The following is a 22,110-nucleotide window of genomic DNA, read 5'->3' on the forward strand; positions in this document are numbered from 1 at the left end:
TACCTAAATGATGGGAAATTTGATACTGTTTGGTAAGTAACACATTCTCTTCCTTTTGTGAAATGTGTAAGAATCCATATGTTATGACCCAGAACTTCCACTCCTATTTCTGGAGGAAGTTCTACATAGGTGTACCAGAAACATGTGTAAGATGTTTATAGCAGAACTGTGTTGAAGAGAAACAACTTTAAAGAACCCCAAACTCAAATTTCCATTTACAGGGAAAAGAGAGATTATATATGCTCTCTTGGCAAAACAGAAACACCTCTGATAGAAACAATTAAAAGAAGCTTATAGAAGATGGCACACAAAATAATCATGTTTTTCTAAGACATCCAAACAAGGAAAACTAAATAATACATCATCTAAGTTAACACACATCTATGGTAAAAACTGAAGGAAGCAAAAAATGTTAAAAAAAAAACATGTTTTTAAAAACAAAATTTGAAGGTGCTGTATGTCTGAGAAGAGATGCAGAGAGACAGGATATGGGGTGAAGTGGGTGGAAATATTCAATGATATAAGAAACATTCTAGCTTTAAATTTGGGAGCTGAGTTCACAGGTATTTATGTTTTGCTTTACATTGTGTATATGTATGTGTGTAAGTAGTATCATATATATTCTACTGTAATGAGCAGCTGAATACATGTAACACTTAGAAAATGCAATAAAGGACAAAGCCAAGGGTGAAGAATGATGTCAGCAGACATTATCTTTTTCAATAGACTATATCTCAAAACAGTTTTACTGTCATGGCAAAATGGAGAAGAAGGTACAGAAGGCTCCCATGTATCCCCTGCCCTCACACACCTATAGCCCCCACTATCAACAACTCACATCATTCATTGTACAATTCATGAACCCAAACTGATCCATCTTTCTCCCTCCACATCCATGGTTTACATTGGGGTCACTCTTGGTGCTATGTATTCTATGGGTTTTGACAAAAGTATAATTTATCCATCACTGATCCACCATTGTCATATCACACAGACTGGTTTCACTGGCCTCTATGCTCCATCAACTTATCCCTACCTCCTCTGAACACTTGGAAACCACTGGTCTTTTTATTGACTCTACAGTTTTGCCTTTTTTAGAATGTTATGCCTTTGGAATTGTGCAGTATTTATCCTTTCCAGATTGGTTTCTCTCACTTGGTAATATGCATTTCAGTTTCCTCCATGTCTTTTCACGTCAGCTGTCATTTAAAGAGCCTTCTGAATACTGAGTGGTAAGTGGAAGTACTCCAGGTCACTAGTGCCTGGTGACACTACTGAACCCCAGGGATGAATTTTCCCTGGAGACAAACAGGTGACCATCCAAGGAATAAGTATGGAATTGGCATTGGGCTTTTTACTGGCAACAAGGCATGCTTGAAGAAGATAGATCTTTAGAGTTCTAAGAGAAAATGTTGTTGTATCTAGAATTCAGAACTCAGTTAAACTATTGAGAGTGATCACAAAATAAAGGCATTAATTCAAAACGTGAAGACTCAGAAAGTATACCACACAGAGAACTTTTTTCTCACTTTGAGAATGGACTCAATGTAAATGACCAGGCAAGAGGAAATCCAAGAAGCACCAGCACCACCAACATAATGGACAGATAAGAGTGAGCCCTGTGCTCCAGGTTGGGAGAGCAACTAGTGCAAGTGATAATGAGAATTTAAAAGTATTGTATAGAACACCTTCAGAGAGATCCCTAGCCTGCTCTTCCTCAGGGGAGTAGTCCCATTCTACTGTCATTTCCTCTCTTTCTCACCACTGAGCATTGCTCTGTCTAGCTACTTCTTTTTTTCCCTGCTTTTTCTTCTTAAATATAGAGCCCCAAACAGGATGACTCTGTGTGGCCTGAGGCTTGATGAAATGACCTGTGAATGTTGACAGCAGCTGGTCCTTCAGTCGAATGCAGGGAAATGCACATCCAGAGGCCAAGGAGGGAAGGGCTGTGATTGGAGAGGGTACAGCTCCTTTGTGCTGGGTCCATGCAGGAGTGAGAATCACAGAGGGAAGAGGTCACTCACAACTACTAGTTCTGTAAGGAGCTTCTTGTTGGTATTGTTTTTTCTGTTACTGTGGAACAACTACTCTGAAACTTAGTGACTTAAAACTAGTGTTTATTTGCTGACAGTTTCTGGGGGTCAGTAATCTAGGAGCAGTTTTAGTTGTGTAGCTCTGGATAAGGGTCTCTCCTGAGGTGGTAGTCAAGCTATCAGCTGAGTTGCCTCTTCTGAAATCTTGCTAGGGTGAAGGATTTACTCCCAAGATGACTTATTTACATGGCTGGCAGTTAGTGCAGGCTGCCTCTGATGCTTCAGAGCCTCTCCAGCAGGTTAGTATAAACTTTCTATGGTTTCTAGGCAGAGAGGGGAAAAAAGGAGAGGGAGAGTAGGAGGGAGACAGAGAGCTGGAGCAGGAGCAAGAGAGATCCAGTGAGCAGAGTGTTTATAAGACAGAGCTGCAGGCTTTTCATAACAAAATTTTGGAATTTATGGACATTTTATTATTGCTGTCATACTCTATTAGTCATTCTAGGGGAAGGGATTAAACATAGCCCTAAAAACAGGAGAAAATGTTGGAGGCCATCTTAGAGTGTCTACCACTGACCTAGGGGCAGGTCAAGATTGTATGAGTCCACAGAATGTGAGGTGAGAGGTGAAAGAACATGGGCATCAGATAAATGGCGTTAAGGGGTGGATGTCACAATAAGACTGTGTGTCACACTGAGCAAATCTTTTCTTCCACCTTTGGATCCAGGCTCATTTAACAAATGGCAAGAAGTAGAACATATTTGGGAATTTCGTGACATGGGTTCAAAATGAGCAAGTCAGCTCATTTACCTCAAGAAACTTAGATTCAATAAAAGTGGAAGTAAGTGATCTTGATTGGGAATTCAGAAAGGGTACAGTGTGAATATAGGATACCAGATGTTCTGACTTCCCTCTAGAAGGTTCCTGATGACATCAACTCTTCAGATGATGGAGTCTTTCAGGATTTTCTTCAAGATGGTTCTGGTGTCCTCAGCCACTATTTCCAGGAGGCGTCTGTGTTTCCACTTTCTCAGAAAGTTGATAATAAAGTCGCCTAACAGTGGGATGTACCTCAGAATTGTATATAAGCAAGAGGATGTATTACAATTCATGCAAGATACTGCCCAGTCCCCTCTAATGATAGTGTGCAGATCCCGAGACTTCATAATGGCCCTGTACTCCTCCATGGGTTTCCCCATACTCTGAGCTATCTGTTGGAGAGACTCATCATCCACACCAAAGAACAAGTGGTAGGCTATCAGACACTCCCCAAGATCATCTGCATTCCAAATGCCAAGGGTGTCAAAAGACTTTGAGGCTATTTTCCCCCTGAACATGGTCACTTTGTCACTAATGACCTTCTCATAAGTGTGGGACAGATTCTTTAGGGGACCACAGTACCTGATATCAGAAATGTCCCTGTTCAAGGTGTTCCTAAGCTCTGGGAAGTCATGCAATAAGGGCTCAAAGCTGGAGACCAGGAATATGATGGGTTCGAAAACCCTCTCCTTCTGGAGATTTTCCTGAATATTCTCCTGAATATTCTGCAGGAGACGTTCTTTCAAGAGAGCACTTGTGCTGAGGTCCCTGTCCAGCTTGGTCCAGACAATGTAGAATCTCTTTCCCAGGACCTGGATGGCCTTGGCAAGCTTCACAAGATTCATGCTGAACTGTTCAGATGCAATAATGATGAAGAGGTCATACCAGCTAAATTTCATCTCCTCCAGGTAGTTCTCCAGACTTTGGGTGCCTGCCCCTGTTCCAGGTAGGTCCCACAGTTCCACATTGGGAAAGTGGGGGTAAGAGTAGCAAGTGGGAATCTGGGTGGTTTTTACCACCCCTGTGGGAGCTGAATCCTCCTCATCATGCCCAATTCCCCGCAGTGCATTGATGAAAGAAGACATGCCATTGCCAGAGTCCCCAGTCACAGCAATTCTCAATGGGACACTGGATGCTCTCTCCAGGGTCTCCCTGACCATAGGGACCACCTCCAGCAACTTCCTTCCTCCCAAGGCCTTTTCAATGTTTATGGCAGTCTCCTTAGATAAGCTACTCCAGCCCATATTGTATGGCATATCATAGTTGGAGGATGTAAGTAATGGTGTGTGAAGAGAGTGGGTGGGCTGTGTCACATCGCTGAGCAGTGGAGTGACCTGCAGAAGTGGGAAAAAGCAGTGGAGTTAGGAGGGCCAGGCACACAGGATGGCAGAGGTATCATCAGATCTGGTATCCCAAACTGAGGGTGTCAGATCCACAATCAACTCCCTGCAAAGGCATTTAGATGAGAAACAGCAGGCCTCTGCAAAAAATGTTTGATAGTTTGTCAAAAATTTACACATATTTAACCATTAAAAATGAGGAAATCCTACCGTTTGTAACAACATGGATGTACCTTGAAAGCATTATGCTAAGTAAAATAAATCAGGCAAACACTACATAATCTGATGTGTGGAATTTAAAAAGAAAATAAATTCATAGAAAAAGAGAACAGACTTAGGAAACAGCAGAGTCATGACATGAGAGAGAGGAGGTTGGAGGAAATGTTCAAAAGGTACAAGATTTCAGTTATAAGTAAGCACTAGGGATGTAATGTACAACCTGATGACGATAGATAACACTGCTGTATGATTCATAAGAAAGTTGTCAAGATAAAATATCCTAAGAGTTCTCATAACAAGAGAATTTTTCTCTTTTTTCTTCTTTCTTTTCCTTTTATTGAGATGATGGATTTTAGCTTAACCTATTGCAGGAATTACGTCATAATATATGTTAATTTACTGTGTCAATACATCCTGTATATGCCTATTTGACATCACTGATATCAAATCATCATGCTATATGCCTTCAACTCATACAGTGAGGTATGCCAGTTATTTTTCAATAAAACTAATAAAATAACTTAAATGGAGTCACCAAATGACCCAGCAGTTACATTCCTAGGTGTATACATAAGAGGGGTGAAAACATACATCTACGTAAAACCTGCATGCAGATGTTCACAGCAGCATTATTAACAGTAGCCTTCAAAGGGAATTAACACAGTTGCCCACCCACTGTTCAATGGATAAACAAAAATGATCTTTCCATACAAGAGAACAGCATTGGGAAAGAAAAAAAATGAAGTATGATACTTGCCACAACATGAATGAACCCCAAAACATTATACTCAGTGAAAGCAGACATCACATCAGACCATGTATTCTATGAAATATATTGGGGATTTCCTAGATTTGAAGTGCAGATGGCATAAGGGAAAAAAAAGCCAACAGTCAAGAGGTACAGGATATCTTCTGGATAATGAAAATGTTCTAAATTTGGTTGTGACAGGGGTACAGCATTGTGAATATATTCAAAACTACTGAAAACTTAAAAGAGATGAATCACAGAATGTGTAAATTATATCCCAATAAAGTTGTTGAAAAGAAAAGCAGCAGAGGTATTCATTCAGGAGATGTGCACATGTTAGGGGTTCAGAGACTGCTGAGGAATGCATAGCAGCTGTGGTACCAATAGTCAGCTCATAAGCAGTCTATGGATGAAGTGGGCTTGAGCAGAAGAGCATAATGAGGGTTGCTCAGTCAGGCAGGTAATAGGTACATCTCCTCCCTGACTGGGTGAGCAGTATGTCCCACTAAGAAGGTCTACAGGGCAGAAGCAAACTTGTTCCAACTCTCCATACCTTTCAATCCTGAGGACTCACCCATTCTCAATACTTATGTCTTCAGAGTCAAGAACAATTTAATTATTTTTAACAACAGTGAAAAGTGCATTTTCCCCCATTTTCCATATATTTCACCACTAATCGCATACCTAAGAAATCCCAGGCCCTCATCCACTTCAATAATTAAGTTGTAATTTTCCAAATGATATCCTACTGATTTTTTAAGTCAGTACTTATTTTTGTACTTGATTGTTTATCTTTGTCACTATTGTGATTATAAGTATTTAAATTCTCCTATAAACTTTCTCTTAGGGCAGCCCAGTGGCTCAGTGGTTTAGCGCCGCCTTCAGCCCAGGGCGTGATCCTGGAGACCCCGGATGGAGTCCCACCTCGGGGTCCCTGCCTGGAGCCTGCTTCTCCCTCGGCCTGTGTCTCTGCTTCTCTCTCTCTCTCTCTCTCTCTCTCTCTCTCTGTCTCATTGTATCTTTCATAAATAAATTTATTTAAAAAAAAAGACATCTACTATCTCTATGTGCACCAATACAAATTTTAAAACATTTTCTAATTCAAGATTGACTCTTTGCTGAGGAGTTTCCCTGTGAGGCCATGAGGCCTTCTATTGCATGAGGGCTTCTTCCCTCCCAGAGCCATATATGGGGTCTTCAGATGCTTCTGAAGATGAGAACTCACACCCAAATGTTCAGGTTTCTGCTCAAAAGGACTGCAGTCTCATCTGTAGAACAAATTTCATATTGAGTTGCAGGTCCCATGGTGCACACTTTACCTATCACACTGGCTTTCCTCTCCACTGGTGGGTCCTGCTAGCATCACTGCCCCCCAGTCTTCTCTGAATACTTTCATCCAGCATTAGGCCTAGACACACCCTGCCAATGAGGAAACTGCCAAGAGCCCTGACAGAGTTTGCAGACAAGCTGGGCCCATGGTAATGTGAATGTTTTCACACTGAAAACTGGTCCCTGGTGTTCTGTCTTGTGCAAGCCAGGAAGCTATGCTACCTACCTCACATGTCTCCAGTGAGGATTTCATGCTAAGGTCCGAGTGGAGCTCTGGGCAGGCCTCCCAGTAACCTCTTGGTGAATCTTCTCTGGTCTTATTAGGATCTCTGAGGAAGACTTTTCTCTGGTTCTTCTTACTCCCTCCAACTCTTACTGCAGTGTATGAAGATTCTGATCTGTGAGTCTGTCTGGGCAGGATCTTCTGCATGCCTTTTCTTGATTAATCTTCTCCAAGCTCTGTTAGACAAGAAATAGTATTATTCCTGGTCACAGATGAAGAAACAGTGTCTCACAGATGAGAAACAAGCCTTAAATGGCATAGCAATGACCTGGGACCCAAGATTTAAACCCACAGTGTGATTCTCTGTTTCTGTCTGGACAGGAGGGGAGGATGATCCTACTTAATGCTGAATCTCCAGTTCCAGAGGCCAAGGAATGGCTGGATGCTAAGATGCTTCTCTTGGGGATGTGGGTCCATTTGTTGCTGTTAACTGCCATTTACTTCCTCCTGGATACACCCTTACTAATTTGTGGAGAGAATGGAAATCACAGTCCTCTCTCAACTCCCATCCTCACTACACATTACAGAAAACTCACTGATTTCCAAGTGTGAAGGGAAAACCCACAATGTGTTCCCACTTCTCAGAAAATGTTGCAGTGAACTTGACCCCCATTGGGAGATAGAGATGCCTAATGAAATGATCAGGAGATGCTGGGAGTTCAGAGGGAAGGAAGCTATGGATTATGATGTGATCACCATCGCATCTGCTTAAGGACCAGAATCTTCCGAGGCCTGTGCCCACAAAGTCTTCAGGGTCCTTCACCAAGAGAAGTGCAATAGTCAACAAGGATGGTGCCTCCTCCTGCAAGGAGTGGAAATGCCCTGAGGCAGGTGAGGGTGTGAATGACATGGTGGTTGGGCAAAGCACATATGGCCAAAGCTGGATAGAAGTCAGAAAGATGGAGGTCTGGGCTGGCTCAAGCTGAAGGAACAGTCTGGAATGAGAATATCTAAGATTAGCCCTCCTTTGACCTTGTACTCAAAGCCTTCTTTAAGGGCTCTCTTGACTATTATTCAGAATAACCTGGATTCTTATTTATGGGGTACATAGAGGTTCCTGGAAGCCTGAACTGTCATCATGGCTCCAGGGAAACAATCTCCTTGGTGAATTCCAGGCTCACTGACTTGATTGTATGAAGGGCTTTCTTCTGCTCCTGAGCATGGGACAAGGGTATGGATTCTGTTTACCTGTAAGTTTGCCCCTACTATGGGATGGGGAAGGCTAGATGTCCTTATCAGAGGTCCTTTGAGGCCTAGGAGAGCTAGAACATAAGAACTGAGCTAGAGCCCTTCAATCCTTTCCCTGGTTTGTCTAAACCCCATCACAACCTCCATATGCACCCGTCTCACCTTAACTTCTTGTGTGTTAGATCAATTAAAAAAAAAAAACCCTGCTCTCTTCAAAAAGTTAAAGTCCCTGAAAGTAACTGTGTTATCCCATGTTAAATACTTGATATCATAATAATATATATGCAGGTCTTGGTACTTACAGTAAATAATTCCCTAGGCTCTGCCTAGTGGCCAGCAGGTGTGGGACACATTTCTATTAGATGAATGAAGCACAATGTACCATTGCATATCTCCCACTTACTGGCTGATGGATAAATTAACTTTTCTTCCTTAATCTGTCATCTGAAATGTTGTAGCCAGTTCTGCCACAGCCCTTTGGAAAACAAGTAGAGGCTGGGGAAAAGTATGACCTCCCCCCATCCCAAAGTAGGTGTGGGAGGTGAGCATAAACCTACCCTCTTCCAGACTATTTCTGTGACCATATCTGACCCAACTGTGGACTTTTCACATATCTGCTCACCTGAGCACCTGTGCTAGACTCTATTGGAGGGGTGACTGAGGCCCCATAGCACTAACCACAGCTCCCTGTCCCCCACTACCTGCTCATCTGGTTCCTGTCTTGCACCTGATTCTATACAACCTTGCACATGGGATCCTCTCAGAATCCTTTTAGGCAGTACTGCCCATGTGACAGTGCCAGGCCAGGTTGGGACAAGGGTAACTCCATGAGAATTTGCAAGTCTTCCAGGAATGGTCAGTGCACATGTGTCTGTAGGACATGAGGCTCAGATTACTGACCCAGAAGTTGAGAAGCCGAGACCAGCCCAATGCAAGCCCAATCTCCCTTTCTGTAGATCCTACTCATGTTGTGCCTCTGATCTTCCCTCTCCAAACAGAGTTTGAAAGTCCCTGAGCAAAGATACATAGGCCTTTATGGAGGGAGCTCAGCAGTTGTGTTTGCAAAGATAATCAGACCTTATATGCAGATCTTTCAAAGTTTTCTGAAGGACACTGGCAGTGAGAGATGCATTCCACATAGGAACTAAGTACATACTCAACACACATGCATACACCTGAAGAAAGAGTTTACCAACAGTTTGCCTTCCCTTCATTTTAATCTATTGTATTCTATTCCTTTGGGTAACTTTTTTGAACTCTTGTTATAATGGACCTAATAGACTTCATAAACTAAGAAGCAGAATGAAAAGCACTCATTAGTGGATTTCCCATGCAGGATCCTTTAGAGTTCATGTCATGCCCAATCATCTTGAGCCATGAAGCAGGGATCAACCATGGACCAGACTAGAAATCCAAGGTAGCAAGGACTTCCGTGATTTTGAACCCAATGTGGACCAAGACCCACATTTCCCCCATTTTATCATCATAGGGAAGGGGTGAGGGAAAAAATCTACATATTGATTTGTTCCAGGAAAGTTTAATAATCACCAATGGGCATGAAGTACAAAAGGACCTCTCTAGGAAGAGAGTATTCAAGAGTCCACTTCACTGACTTCATCTGTGAACGATGGAACTCGTGTCCAGCAACAGGGACAGTTTCTCCAACGCAGATATACATGCGCATTGTTATACTTTGTCTAAGGTCTGTTAGGCAGCTTGTCCCTGAAACCCCACCCCCAGTCCCTAACCCACAGAAGGTCCAGCTGGTGCTCCAGACAGACTGTCCCAATCCCAGGCTACCCTAGAAATTGTCATTGTCTTACATCCTACTTAGATTCTATGAGAATATGAATGGCAAAACTTGCTGTCATTTTCCAACCCTATACCCATCAGAAGACCCTCAATGCTATGAACCTAGAGGTGGTAGGCTCATTGCCTCCATACTGGAGGGCTGAATGGGTTTGAAGCAGACAAAGAGTTTGGGTGCCAAGTTTTGTCCCTGAAGAATGCTAGAGAGGAGCCCTGCTGTGAATATTCACTGAAATGGATAAACCAGTTCCCAAGCTCTCCTGCCCTGAACTCAGACTCCACCTTTCATGTCTTCACACTAGCAGGCTTATTAGCCAAGCTGAACAGTAGGAGTTCTCTCACTTTCCTGCTCCAAGAAGCAGCAGGTGACTGTGATCATGCAGAAATCAGTGGTCTTCCTGGAAATTAGCCATCATGGGCGGGGTGGGGGGGTCCAGCCATTAAGCAGAGACAGTTTCCTCTGGGACCATCCAAAACTGGTTTCAGATCCAGGATACTCTGTAAGGAAGGAATGGAATTGTGTTGGGTTGGGGTGTCCTAGGAAGAGCCTAGAGAGAAGGAAAGAAAAGGAGTTAGGAAGTACAAAATTGCAGGGTTTTCTGTTTCAGTGCCTTTTCTGCTCAGAGTTGTATAATTTCTGGATAAAGGTGGTGGCAGGCTCCCAGCCCAAGCTGGAGGGAATTAAGCAAGGGTGGCTTTCAGTTTCTATTCTTGGAAATCTCAAAAAGGGGGAGAACCAGCTTCACTTTCTCCATTCCAGAGGGTGGGACTCCTACAGCATTTGCTTGAAGCTTATGCAAGATTATTTAAGCATCTTCAGCCCAGAATCCCAGGGAAGGGTAGGGGCGTTCTCAGACCAGCCCTGCTGCATCCTACCTGAGTTTGTTCTTCTAATGTCAGCACCCAGACTAGTGAGAAGTCCACATTCAGCCCCTTGTGAGGCTGGCTTTCAGATAGGTGCAGACACTGCCTGCAAAGTTACTACTTGAGGCTGCGCAATGTGCCCAGCTCAGGGGCTAACTCACTTCCACCCATGGAGATCAGAGTGCAGAAGCTACATTCACTGTGGATTTCACTTCCTGACCCCAGCTGTGACCTCACGTAGAGTCAATGCATCTGCCCCAACCAGGTATCTGAGCCTAGCACTGCTCACTACATCTGGTTGACTCTGGGCAGCTGCTTAACCTTTCAGTGATTGTCATGTTCTCATTCTCATGAGAGAGCAGAAGGAAAAGCAACCCAGGGTGACTGTGGTCACAAGAGGCCCCAGGGAGGGTGCTGTGTGACTGCAACAGGGTGATAGAGAAGGTCTGTTTTACAAATTTCTGCCAAGATTTCAAATGTCCATAACAAGTTATGAAATCCTTCTGTGGCTAAGATATTATTAATATACCATTGCCATCCTGGATTCCCATCCTGGGTCAGGAAAGGACAGCTGACAGGTCGAGGAAAGGGAAAGCAAGGATCATTTTAATGAGCCTGTTACAAGGGACATGCCAAACAATGAGGGCTGCATATGGTCTTCCTGGGTAGGATGAGGAGAAAGAGGTGGAGCTGCCTTTCTGTTCCTGCTCTACCACAGAGGAGGTAGAAGCCTAGAAGGCCTGGACTATGCCTGCTCCAACATCCCAATGGAGATATCAACATGGGCCTTCATTGGATACTCCTATGAGGGACATTCAGCTGGATTGCAAATGTCCTGAGTGAGTCCTTTCCTATTTTGTAGTTCCCCTACGCCATGCTCCTCTATGTAATGGAGGCAGTGGGAGGAAGAAAGAGGAGATAAATCGACACTTTCCTGTCCCTACTGCAGGTGTCTCACTCAGTTGGAGGTGAGGTTGAACCAGGGAAGGGGAGATTTCTACTGTACAAGAGCCTTGAGGCTGTATGTTACACTGATTGGACCTCTACTCATCTGAGTGGAACCAGGAAAGAGGGAATTTCCTAAGCCATTCATTAAGAAGAATGTATTCCCCTTTCTGAACAGAGAAATGTAACAATATACTTATAAATCATACTTCCTGATTTCCTAGTGTTGACTTAGGAGCAGCAAGTCTGACTCTGGACCCTGAGGTGGGCATACTGGGGCATTAGGCTCCAGCCCACTGAGTTCTGAGGACACTGCAGACCAGAGCCAACCAAACAGCACCAGACCCAGAGTGATTCTCACACACCGCTGGGGAGCAGCCCAGCCCTGGGGAGACCCCGAGTGGGAGCTTTCTGTCACCCACTACAAAGGCCCCATTGCCACCAGGGTATCTGAGTCTCAGGATTATTTCCTACCTTAATACTGAGAACTGTAATTGTGTGTGTGTGTGTGTGTGTGTGTGTGTGTGTGCTCCTCTGCATCCACAGCTATTTGTCAAGTTCATGTGTGAACTTGCATCTTTGCCTTGCAGTTTTTTCTATCTGGAATTTCAGGCTCTTACCAACAGTTTGCCTTATCCTCCTACTGCTCCCTGAATCATTTCTCAGTCTTTCTCCCATCATAGCAGTGCTTGTCTCTGTATGTCAGATGGAGTATTTCTCTGATGTCCCTAAAATAGGATAGGATGGAGAGAATAACAATCCAATAAGAACTGAGATCCTGGGGGAAGGGAAAGATGGCGGAAGAGTAGGGTCCCCAAATCACCTGTCCCCACCAAATTACCTAGATAACCTTCAAATCATGCTGAAAATCTACGAATTCGGCCTGAGATTTATTTTTTTTTTCAATTTTTATTTATTTATGATAGTCACAGAGAGAGAGAGAGAGAGAGGCAGAGACACAGGCAGAGTGAGAAGCAGGCTCCATGCACCGGGAGCCCGATGTGGGATTCGATCCTGGGTCTCCAGGATCGCGCCCTGGGCCAAAGGCAGGCACCAAACCGCTGCGCCACCCAGGGATCCCCTCGGCCTGAGATTTAAAGAGAGAACAGCTGGGGGATCCCTGGGTGGCGCAGCGGTTTGGCGCCTGCCTTTGGCCCAGGGCGCGATCCTGGAGACCCGGGATCGAATCCCGCGTGGGGCTCCCGGTGCATGGAGCCTGCTTCTCCCTCTGCCTGTGTCTCTGCCTCTCTCTCTCTCACTGTGTGCCTATCATAAATAAATAAAAAAAAAAAAAATTAAAGAGAGAACAGCTGGAATACTACAGTGAGAAGAGTTCGCGCTTCTATCAGGTAGGAAGACGGGGAAAAAGAAATAAAGAAACAAAAGGCCTCCAAGGGGGAGGGGCCGAGAGGAGCCGGGCTGAGGCCGGGGCGAGGGTCCCCAGGACAGGAGAGCCCCGTCCCGGAGACGCAGGAGCTGCACCGACCTTCCCGGGTGGAAAGGGGCTCGCAGGGAGCTGGAGCAGGACCCAGGAGGGCGGGGATGCCCTGGGCTCCCGGGGACACTAACAGACACCTGCGCGCCCGGGAGAGTGCGCCGAGCTCCCTAAGGGCTGCAGCGCGCACGGCGGGACCCGGAGCAGCTCGGAGGGGCTCGGGGGCGGCTCCGCGGAGGGGGCTGCGGGGCGGGAGCAGCTCGGAGGGGCTCGGGGGCGGCTCCGCGGAGGGGGCTGCGGGGCGGGAGCAGCTGCGGGGGCGCTCGGGGGCGGCTCCGCGGAGGGGGCTGCGGGGCGGCGGCCCGGGAGCGCGAATCCACCAGCGCAGGCCCCGGAGCACAGGGCGCCGGGACACAGCCCAGGATCCTGCCTCCCCCGGGACAGGCAGAGGCCAAGAGGGCACAAGACAGCAAGGACGCTCCTGCCCCGAGATGAGCAGATCAGCGGCCCCACCCCGGAACCTCCAGGCCCTGCAGACCGTGAGCTCCACAGTTACTGCGGGGGCTGACTCCAGGGCTGCAGAGCTGCCCCGCCACTGGGGTTGTTCCTCCTGGGGCCTCACGGAGTAAACAACCCCCACTGAGCCCTGCACCAGGCAGGGGGCAGAGCGGCTCCCCCAAGTGCTAACACCTCAAAATCAGCACAACAGGCCCCTCCCCCAGAAGACCAGCTAGACTGACAAGTTCCAGGGGAAGTCAAGGGACTTAAAGTATACAGAATCAGAAGATACTCCCCCGTGGGTTTTTCTTTCTCTTTTTCTCTTTTTTCCTTTTTTCTTTTTTCTTTTTCTCTTTTCTTTCCTTCTTTCTCTCCTCTCTTTTTCTCCTTTTTCCAATACAACTTGTTTTTGGCCACTCTGCACTGAGCAAAATGACTAGAAGGAAAACTTCACCTCAAAAAGAAGAATCAGAAACAGTCCTCTCTCCCACAGAGTTACAAAATCTGGATTACAATTCAATGTCAGAAAGACAATTCAGAAGCATTATTATAAAGCCACGGTGGTTCTAGAAAAAAGCATAAAGGACTCAAGAGACTTCGTGACTGCAGAATTTAGATCCAATCAGGCAGAAATTAAAAATCAATTGAATGAGATGCAATCCAAACTAGAAGTCCTAACGACGAGGGTTAACGAGGTGCAAGAACGAGTGAGTGACATAGAAGACAAGTTGATAGCAAAGAGGGAAACTGAGGAAAAAAGAGACAAACAATTAAAAGACCATGAGGATAGATTAAGGGAAATAAACGACAGCCTGAGGAAGAAAAACCTATGTTTAAATGGGGTTCCCGAGGGCGCCGAAGGGACAGAGGGCCAGGATATGTATTTGAACAAATTCTAGCTGAAAACTTTCCTAATCTGGGAAGGGAAACAAACATTCAGATCCAGGAAATAGAGAGATCCCCCCCTAAAATCAATAAAAACCGTTCAACACCTCGACATCTAATAGTGAAGCTTGAAATTCCAAAGATAAAGAGAAGATCCTTAAAGCAGCAAGAGACAAGAAATCTCTGACTTTTATGGGGAGAAGTATTAGGGTAACAGCAGACCTCTCCACAGAGACCTGGCAGGCCAGAAAAGGCTGGCAGGATATATTCAGGGTCCTAAATGAGAAGAACATGCAACCAAGAATACTTTATCCAGCAAGGCTCTCATTCAAAATGGAAGGAGAGATAAAGAGCTTCCAAGACAGGCAGGAACTGAAAGAATATGTGACCTCCAAACCAGCTCTGCAAGAAATTTTAAGGGGGACTCTTAAAATTCCCCTTTAAGAAGAAGTTCAGTGCAACAATCCACAAAAACAAGGACTGAATAGATATCATGATGACACTAAACTCATATCTCTCAGTAGTAACTCTGAACGTGAACGGGCTTAATGACCCCATCAAAAGGCGCAGGGTTTCAGACTGGATAAAAAAGCAGGACCCATCTATTTGCTATCTACAAGAGACTCATTTTAGACAGAAGGACACCTACAACCTGAAAATAAAAGGTTGGAGAACCATTTATCATTCCAATTGTCCTCAAAAGAAAGCAGGGGTAGCCATCCTCATATCAGATAAACTAAAATTTACCCCGAAGACTGTAGTGAGAGATGAAGAGGGACACTATATCATACTTAAAGGATCTATCCAACAAGAGGACTTAACAATCCTCAATATATATGCCCCGAATGTGGGAGCTGCCAAATATTTAAATCAATTAATAACCAAAGAGAAGAAATACTTAGATAATAATACACTTATACTCGGTGACTTCAATCTAGCTCTTTCTACACTCGATAGGTCTTCTAAGCACAACATCTCCAAAGAAACGAGCGCTTTAATGATACACTGGACCAGATGGATTTCACAGATATCTACAGAACTTTACATCCAAACTCAACTGAATACACATTCTTCTCAAGTGCACATGGAACTTTCTCCAGAATAGACCACATACGGTGTCACAAATCGGGTCTGAACAGACCAAAAGATTGGGATCGTCCCCTGCATATTCTCAGACCATAATGCCTTGATATTAGAACTAAATCATAACAAGAAGTTTGGAAGGACCTCAAACACGTGGAGGTGAAGGAACATCCTGCTAAAAGATGAAAGGGTCAACCAGGAAATTAAGGAAGAATTAAAAAAGATTCATGGAAACTAATGAGAATGATGATACAACCGTTCAAAATCTTTGGGATGCAGCAAAAGCAGTCCTGAGGGGGAAATACATCGCAATACAAGCATCCATTCAAAAACTGGAAAGAACTCAAATACAAAAACTAACCTTACACATAAAGGAGCTAGAGAAAAAACAGCAGATAGATCCTACACCCAGCAGAAGAAGAGAGTTAATTAAGATTCGAACAGAACTCAATGAAATCGAGACCAGAAGAACTGTGGAACAGATCAACAAAACCAGGAGTTGGTTCTTTGAAAGAATTAATAAGATAGATAAACCATTAGCCAGCGTTATTAAAAAGAAGAGAGAGAAGACTCAAATTAATAAAATCATGAATGAGAAAGGAGAGATCACTACCAACACCAAGGAAATACAAATGATTTTAAAAACATATTAAGAACAGCTATATGCCAATAAATTAGGCAATCTACAAGAAATGGACGCATTCCTGGAAAGCCACGGAGTACCAAAACTGGAAAAGGAAGAAATAGAAAACCTGAATAGGCCAATAACCAGGGAGGAAATTGAAGCAGACATCAAAATCCTCCCAAGACACAAAAGTCCAGGGCCAGATGGCTTCCCTGGGGAATTCTATCAAACGTTTAAAGAAGAAACCATACCTATTCTCCTAAAGCTGTTTGGAAAGATAGAAAGAGATGGAGTACTTCCAAATTCGTTCTATGAGGCCAGCATCACCTTAATTCCAAAACCAGACAAAGGCCCCACCAAAAAGAAGAATTACAGACCAATATCCCTGATGAACATGGATGCAAAAATTCTCAACACAATACTGGCCAATAGAATCCAACAGTACATTAAGAAAATTATTCACCATGACCAAGTAGGATTTATCCCTGGGACACAAGGCTGGTTCAACACCTATAAAACAATCAATGTGATTCATCATATCAGCAAGAGAAAAACCAAGAACCATATGATCCTCTCATTGGATGCAGAGAAAGCATTTGACAAAATACAGCATCCATTCCTGATCAAAACTCTTCAGAGTGTAGGGATAGAGGGAACATTTCTCGACATCTTAAAAGCCATCTATGAAAAGCCCACAGCAAATATCATTCTCAATGGGGAAGCACTGGGAGCCTTTCCCCTAAGATCAGGAACAAGACAGGGATGTCCACTCTCACCACTGCTATTCAACACAGTACTGGAAGTCCTAGCCTCAGCAATCAGACAACACAAATAAATAAATCAATGGCATTCAAATTGGCAAAGAAGAAGTCAAACTCTCCCTCTTCGCCAATGGCATGATACTCTACATAGAAAACCCAAAAGCCTCCACCCCAAGATTGCCAGAACTCATACAGCAATTTGGCAGTGTGGCAGGATACAAAATCAATGCCCAGAAATCAGTGGCATTTCTATACACTAACACTGAGACTGAAGAAAGAGAAGTTAAGGAGTCAAACCCATTTACAATTGCACCCAAAAGCAGAAGATACCTAGGAATAAACCTAACATAAGAGGTAAAGGATCTATACCCTAAAAACTATAGAACACTTCTGAAAGAAACTGAGGAAGACACAAAGAGATAGAAAAATATTCCATGCTCATGGATTGGCAGAATTAATATTGTGAAAATGTCAATGTTACCCAGGGCAATTTACACGTTTAATGCAATCCCTATCAAAATACCATGGACTTTCTTCAGAGAGTTGGAACAAATTATTTTAAGATTTGTGTGGAATCAGAAAAGACCCCAATTAGCCAGGGGAATTTTAAAAAAGAAAACCATAGCTGGGGGCATCACAATGCCAGATTTCAGGTTGTACTAGACCACTGTCTTTCACCATACACAAAGATAAACTCAAAATGGAGAAAGATCTAAATGTGAGACAAGAGTCCATCAAAATCCTAGAGGAGAACACAGGCAACACCCTTTTTGAACTCGGCCACAGTAACTTCTTGCAAGATACATCCACGAAGGCAAAAGAAACAAAAGCAAAAATGAACTATTGGAGCTTCATCAAGATAAGAAGCTTTTGCACAGCAAAGGATACAGTCAACAAAACTAAAAGACAACCTACAGAATGGGAGAAGATATTTGCAAATGACATATCAGATAAAGGGCTAGTTTCCAAGATCTATAAAGAACTTCTAAAACTCAACACCAAAGAAACAAACAATCCAATCATGAAATGGGCAAAAGACATGAAGAGAAATCTCACAGAGGAAGACATAGACACGGCCAACAAGCACATGAGAAAATGCTGCATCACTTGCCATCAGGGAAATACAAATCAAAACCACAATGAGATACCACCTCACACCAGTGAGAATGGGGAAAATTAACAAGGCAGGAAACCACAAATGTTGGAGAGGATGCGGAGAAAAGGGAACCCTCTTACACTGTTGGTGGGAATGTGAACTGGTGCAGCCACTCTGGAAAACTGTGTGGAGGTTCCTCAAAGAGTTCAAAATAGGCTTGCCCTTCGACCCAGCAATTGCACTGTTGGAGGTTTACCCCAAAGTTTCAGATGCAATGATACGCCGGGACACCTGCACCCCGATGTTTCTAGCAGCAATGTCCACAACAGCCAAACTGTGGAAGGAGCCTCGGTGTCCATCGAAAGATGAATGGATAAAGGTTTATGTATACAATGGAATATTACTCAGCCATTAGAAACGACAAATACCCACTATTTGCTTCAACGTGGATGGAACTGGAGGGTATTATGCTGAGTGAAGTAAGTCAATCGGAGAAGGACAAACAGTGTACGTTCTCATTCATTTGGGGAATATAAGTAATAGTGAAAGGGAATATAAGGGAAGGGAGAAGAAATGTGTGGGAAATATCAGAAAGGAGACAGAACATGAAGACTCCTAACTCTGGGAAACGAACTAGGGGTGGTGGAAGGGGAGGAGGGCGGGGGGTGGGGGTGAATGGGTGACGGGCACTGAGGGGGGCACTTGACGGGATGAGCACTGGGTGTAATTCTGTATGTTGTTAAATTGAACACCAATAAAAAATAAATTTATTATTTAAAAAAAAGAACTGAGATCCTGGGGTCCTGGAATCCAGCCCTGCATCGGGCTCCCCACTGAGCAGGGAGCCTGCTTCTCCCTCTCTCTGTGCCATATCACCGCTCCCCTCTCATGCTCTCTATTTCAAATAAATAATCTTTTAAAAAGATTAATTCATCTCTAAATAGCTATGGTTCATGCAAAGCCGTTTATTTTATCTCAACTTATTTATCCATTCTCTGTCAGTGCCTATTCTCTCCTTTTTCTCAGTTATGAAGACTGCCGCTAGGAGCACACATCTACATGTCTCCTGTATACAATTTTTTAAAGTTTTTATTTAAATTTTAGTTAGCTAATATACAGCATAATATTATTTTCAGGTGTACAATATAGTGATTCAACACTTACATGCAACACTTGGTGCTCATACAGCCATGTGCACTCCTTAATCCTCCTCACTGGTTTCGCCCATCCCCTGACCCCTTCCCCCTTTGGTAAACATTAGTTTGTTCTCCCAGTGTTTATAGCAACATTATGTACAATAGGAAATTATGGATAATGCTGCTGTAAACATAGGGGTGTATGTATTCTTTCAAATCAATATATCTGTATATTTGGGGTAAATACCTAGCAGTGCAAAAAAAAAGTTACCTAGTAGTGCAATTGCTGGATCATAAGGTAGTTCTATTTTTAACTTTTTGAGCAAACTCCATACTGTTTTTCCAGTATACTGGCTACACTAGTTTGCCTTCCCACCAACTGTGCAAGAAGGTTCCCCTTTCTCCACATCCTTGTCAACTCTTGTTTCTTGTCTTCTTGATTTTAGCCATTCTGACAGGTGTGAGGTGATACCTCATTGTAGTTTTAATTTGTATTTCCCCACCCATTCCTTCACTTTTAATTAGAAAACGCCTTTAAGTCTAAAATGAGTCTCTCTGGGTGTCTAGGTGGCTCAGTCAGTTAAGAAGTTGCCTTTGACTTGGGTCATGATCTCAAGGTCCTGGGATCAAGCTGCATATCAGGCTCCCTGCTCCATAGGAAATATGCTTCTCCCTCTCTCTCTCTGCTGCTGCTCCCCCTGCTTGTGCTCTCTCTCTCAAATGAATAAATAAATTCAATCTTTATAATAAAATAAAATAGTCTCTTGTAGATTTTTTAATCCATTCTGATAACCTGTGTCTTTTGATGAGTGTGTAGTCCATTTACATTCAAAGTAATTATTCATAGATATGTATTTAGTACCATTTTATAACATGCTCATCATTGTTTCTGGAGATTTTCTGTTTCTTTCTTGCCTTTGTCAGTTTTGGTCTCTCCTTTGCACTCAAAACTCTTTGGTCTAGGGGAATCTGGTTGGCTCAGTTGGTTAAATGTCTGACTCTTGATTTCAGGTCAGATCATGATTTTAGGGTCCTGAGATCAAGCCCTGGTAGGTCTCTGCACTGAGCATGTACTCTCTCTCTTCCAAAATAAAATAAAATAAAATTTTAAAAATAAAAAAATTAAACACTTTTGTCTGGCCACATAGTATGGGCAGGGGTTTGTTCTAGTCTTCATGGGAAGGGCCTCTCATACCGAGACTGAGGCTAGCTGATTTAGAACGGCAGTCTCACCAGTGTAGAGGACTGAGGCTTGGTGTAAACAAGTTAGGCTGACAATATTAGCCTTGTGCTGCTTCCAGCAGTTGGAGCTAAAATGTATGGGAGGGAAATGGTGCAAGGCAAACGAATTGTTCCAGGAGAGGCATCTATGTGAATGCTTCTTTACAAGATCATGCTCCAAGAAGAGTAAATAATCTCTCTCCTGTGTACCTCAATCATTCTTCAGATCCCTGATCCCAAGCTGCCTCACCTGAGCTGTTTGCCTGCCTTCTTTCCAGAAGCAGCACAGCCAAGTATTCTGACCTCTAAAACTCCAGGCATTAAGCTCAGCTGGTTGCAAGAACTCATATTTAGTCCCTCTTGTTTTCCAAGTCAATGGCTTTGGGGAAATGTTCTCCTAGTGTGTTCCCCCATGTGCTTCTCTCATTCTCTCTCTCTCTCTCTCTCTCACCTTCTCCATATCCCTGGCTTCCTTCAGTTCTGCAGCACCCAACATCCCTTTCTCCTCTAAACCATGACTCCACACTTCCTACCTTCTTCAATGTGACTTTTTCTCTCCCTTTAATTGTACAGCTTGTTCTGTCAGTCTTCTGGTCAATTTCTGAAGTATTCAGGATGATTTTATAATTATCTAGTTGGGTTTGTGGGACAAGAGGAACCTAGGGTCCTCCAACTCCACTGCATTCTTCCTCTCTCCAAGCCAGTCCTTAGTGAGAATAGATGCAATTTTTTTCAACAAAATTCAACATAATATCACAAGAATCATACATCAGAATAAAAGAATAAATGGGATTTATCCCTAGAACCCAAGCATAATTTCACATGAGCAAATCAATGTATACAATATACCACATAAAAGGAATAAGATAAAAAAAACTATATGGTCAACTCAGTTGAAGCAAAAAAACTTTTTGACAAAATTAAATGCCTTTTCATAAATAAAATGTTCAGCAAATTGTGTACAGCAGGAAGGTAAGTCAACATAATAAATGCCATATAGGCAGGTTCCCAGCTAACAACAAACTCAACAGTGAAAAGTAGAAATCTTTTCCTCTAATATCAGGAACAAAACAAAGATACTTAGTCACACCAATTCTATGCAAAATGGTACTGTAAGTTCTAGCCATAGCAATCAGGAAAAAAAAAAAGATATAAAAGTCATCTATGCCACAAAGGAAGAAGTAAACCCAAGGATTTCACCAAAAACTGTTAAAACTAATCAACAAATTTAGTAAAGTTTCAAGATCCAAACTGAGTATACAAAAATCTGTTGCACTTCTGGACACTAAAAATGAACTAGCTGAAACACAAGTTAAGAAAATTCCAAAAGCACCAAGTAATAAAATTAAATTCCATCCATAGGTGAATGAATTATATATGTAGATATAAAATATAAAATTTATATGTATATATAATATATTTATAAAGTAAATATTACTCAGCCATAAAAAAGAAGAAGGTCTTGCCATTTGCAACAACAACGTGAATAGATTTAGAGAATAAAATGCTAGGTGAAAGAAGTCCATCAGAGTAAGACAAATATCACATGATTTCACTCATATGTGGAATTTAAGAAACAAAAGAAACAAAGAAAAAAAGTAGGAAAAAAAGAGAGATCCTGAAACACAGAACACAACTGGTGGTTGCCAGAGGGGAGGTGGATGGGTGGGGTTATTGGTAAAACAGGTAAAGAAGATTAGGATCAAACCATATCTGGGGGCATCACAATGCCAGATTTCAGGTTGTACTACAAAGCTGTGGTCATCAAGACAGTGTGGTACTGGCACAAAAACAGA

At 43.1% G+C, this 22,110-nt stretch overlaps 1 protein-coding gene across 5 annotated transcripts in view; it reads right to left on the minus strand.

The window, feature by feature from the left end:
* Nucleotides 1-688: 688 nt before the first annotated feature.
* LOC100684769 (immunity-related GTPase family M protein 1) overlaps nucleotides 689-22,110 on the minus strand; it is a 37,095-nt gene continuing 15,673 nt past the window's right edge. Inside the window, exons 2-5 of one of the 5 annotated variants that reach the window (XM_038551701.1) lie at nucleotides 12,195-12,302; nucleotides 10,048-10,313; nucleotides 6,712-6,944; nucleotides 689-4,183 (exon numbers count right to left, since the gene is read on the minus strand). In XM_038551701.1, coding sequence (XP_038407629.1) covers nucleotides 2,972-4,183; nucleotides 6,712-6,915 — 1,416 coding nt within the window. In that variant the 5' untranslated portion in view covers nucleotides 6,916-6,944; nucleotides 10,048-10,313; nucleotides 12,195-12,302 and the 3' untranslated portion in view covers nucleotides 689-2,971. The remainder of the gene's footprint in view (nucleotides 4,184-6,711; nucleotides 6,945-10,047; nucleotides 10,314-12,194; nucleotides 12,303-22,110) is intronic. The other 4 variants (XM_038551700.1, XM_038551698.1, XM_038551697.1 and 1 more) reach the window with 4 other exon arrangements.

The sequence above is a fragment of the Canis lupus genome, chromosome 11, assembly GCF_011100685.1.
Source record: "Canis lupus familiaris isolate Mischka breed German Shepherd chromosome 11, alternate assembly UU_Cfam_GSD_1.0, whole genome shotgun sequence".
NCBI lineage: Eukaryota > Metazoa > Chordata > Mammalia > Carnivora > Canidae > Canis > Canis lupus.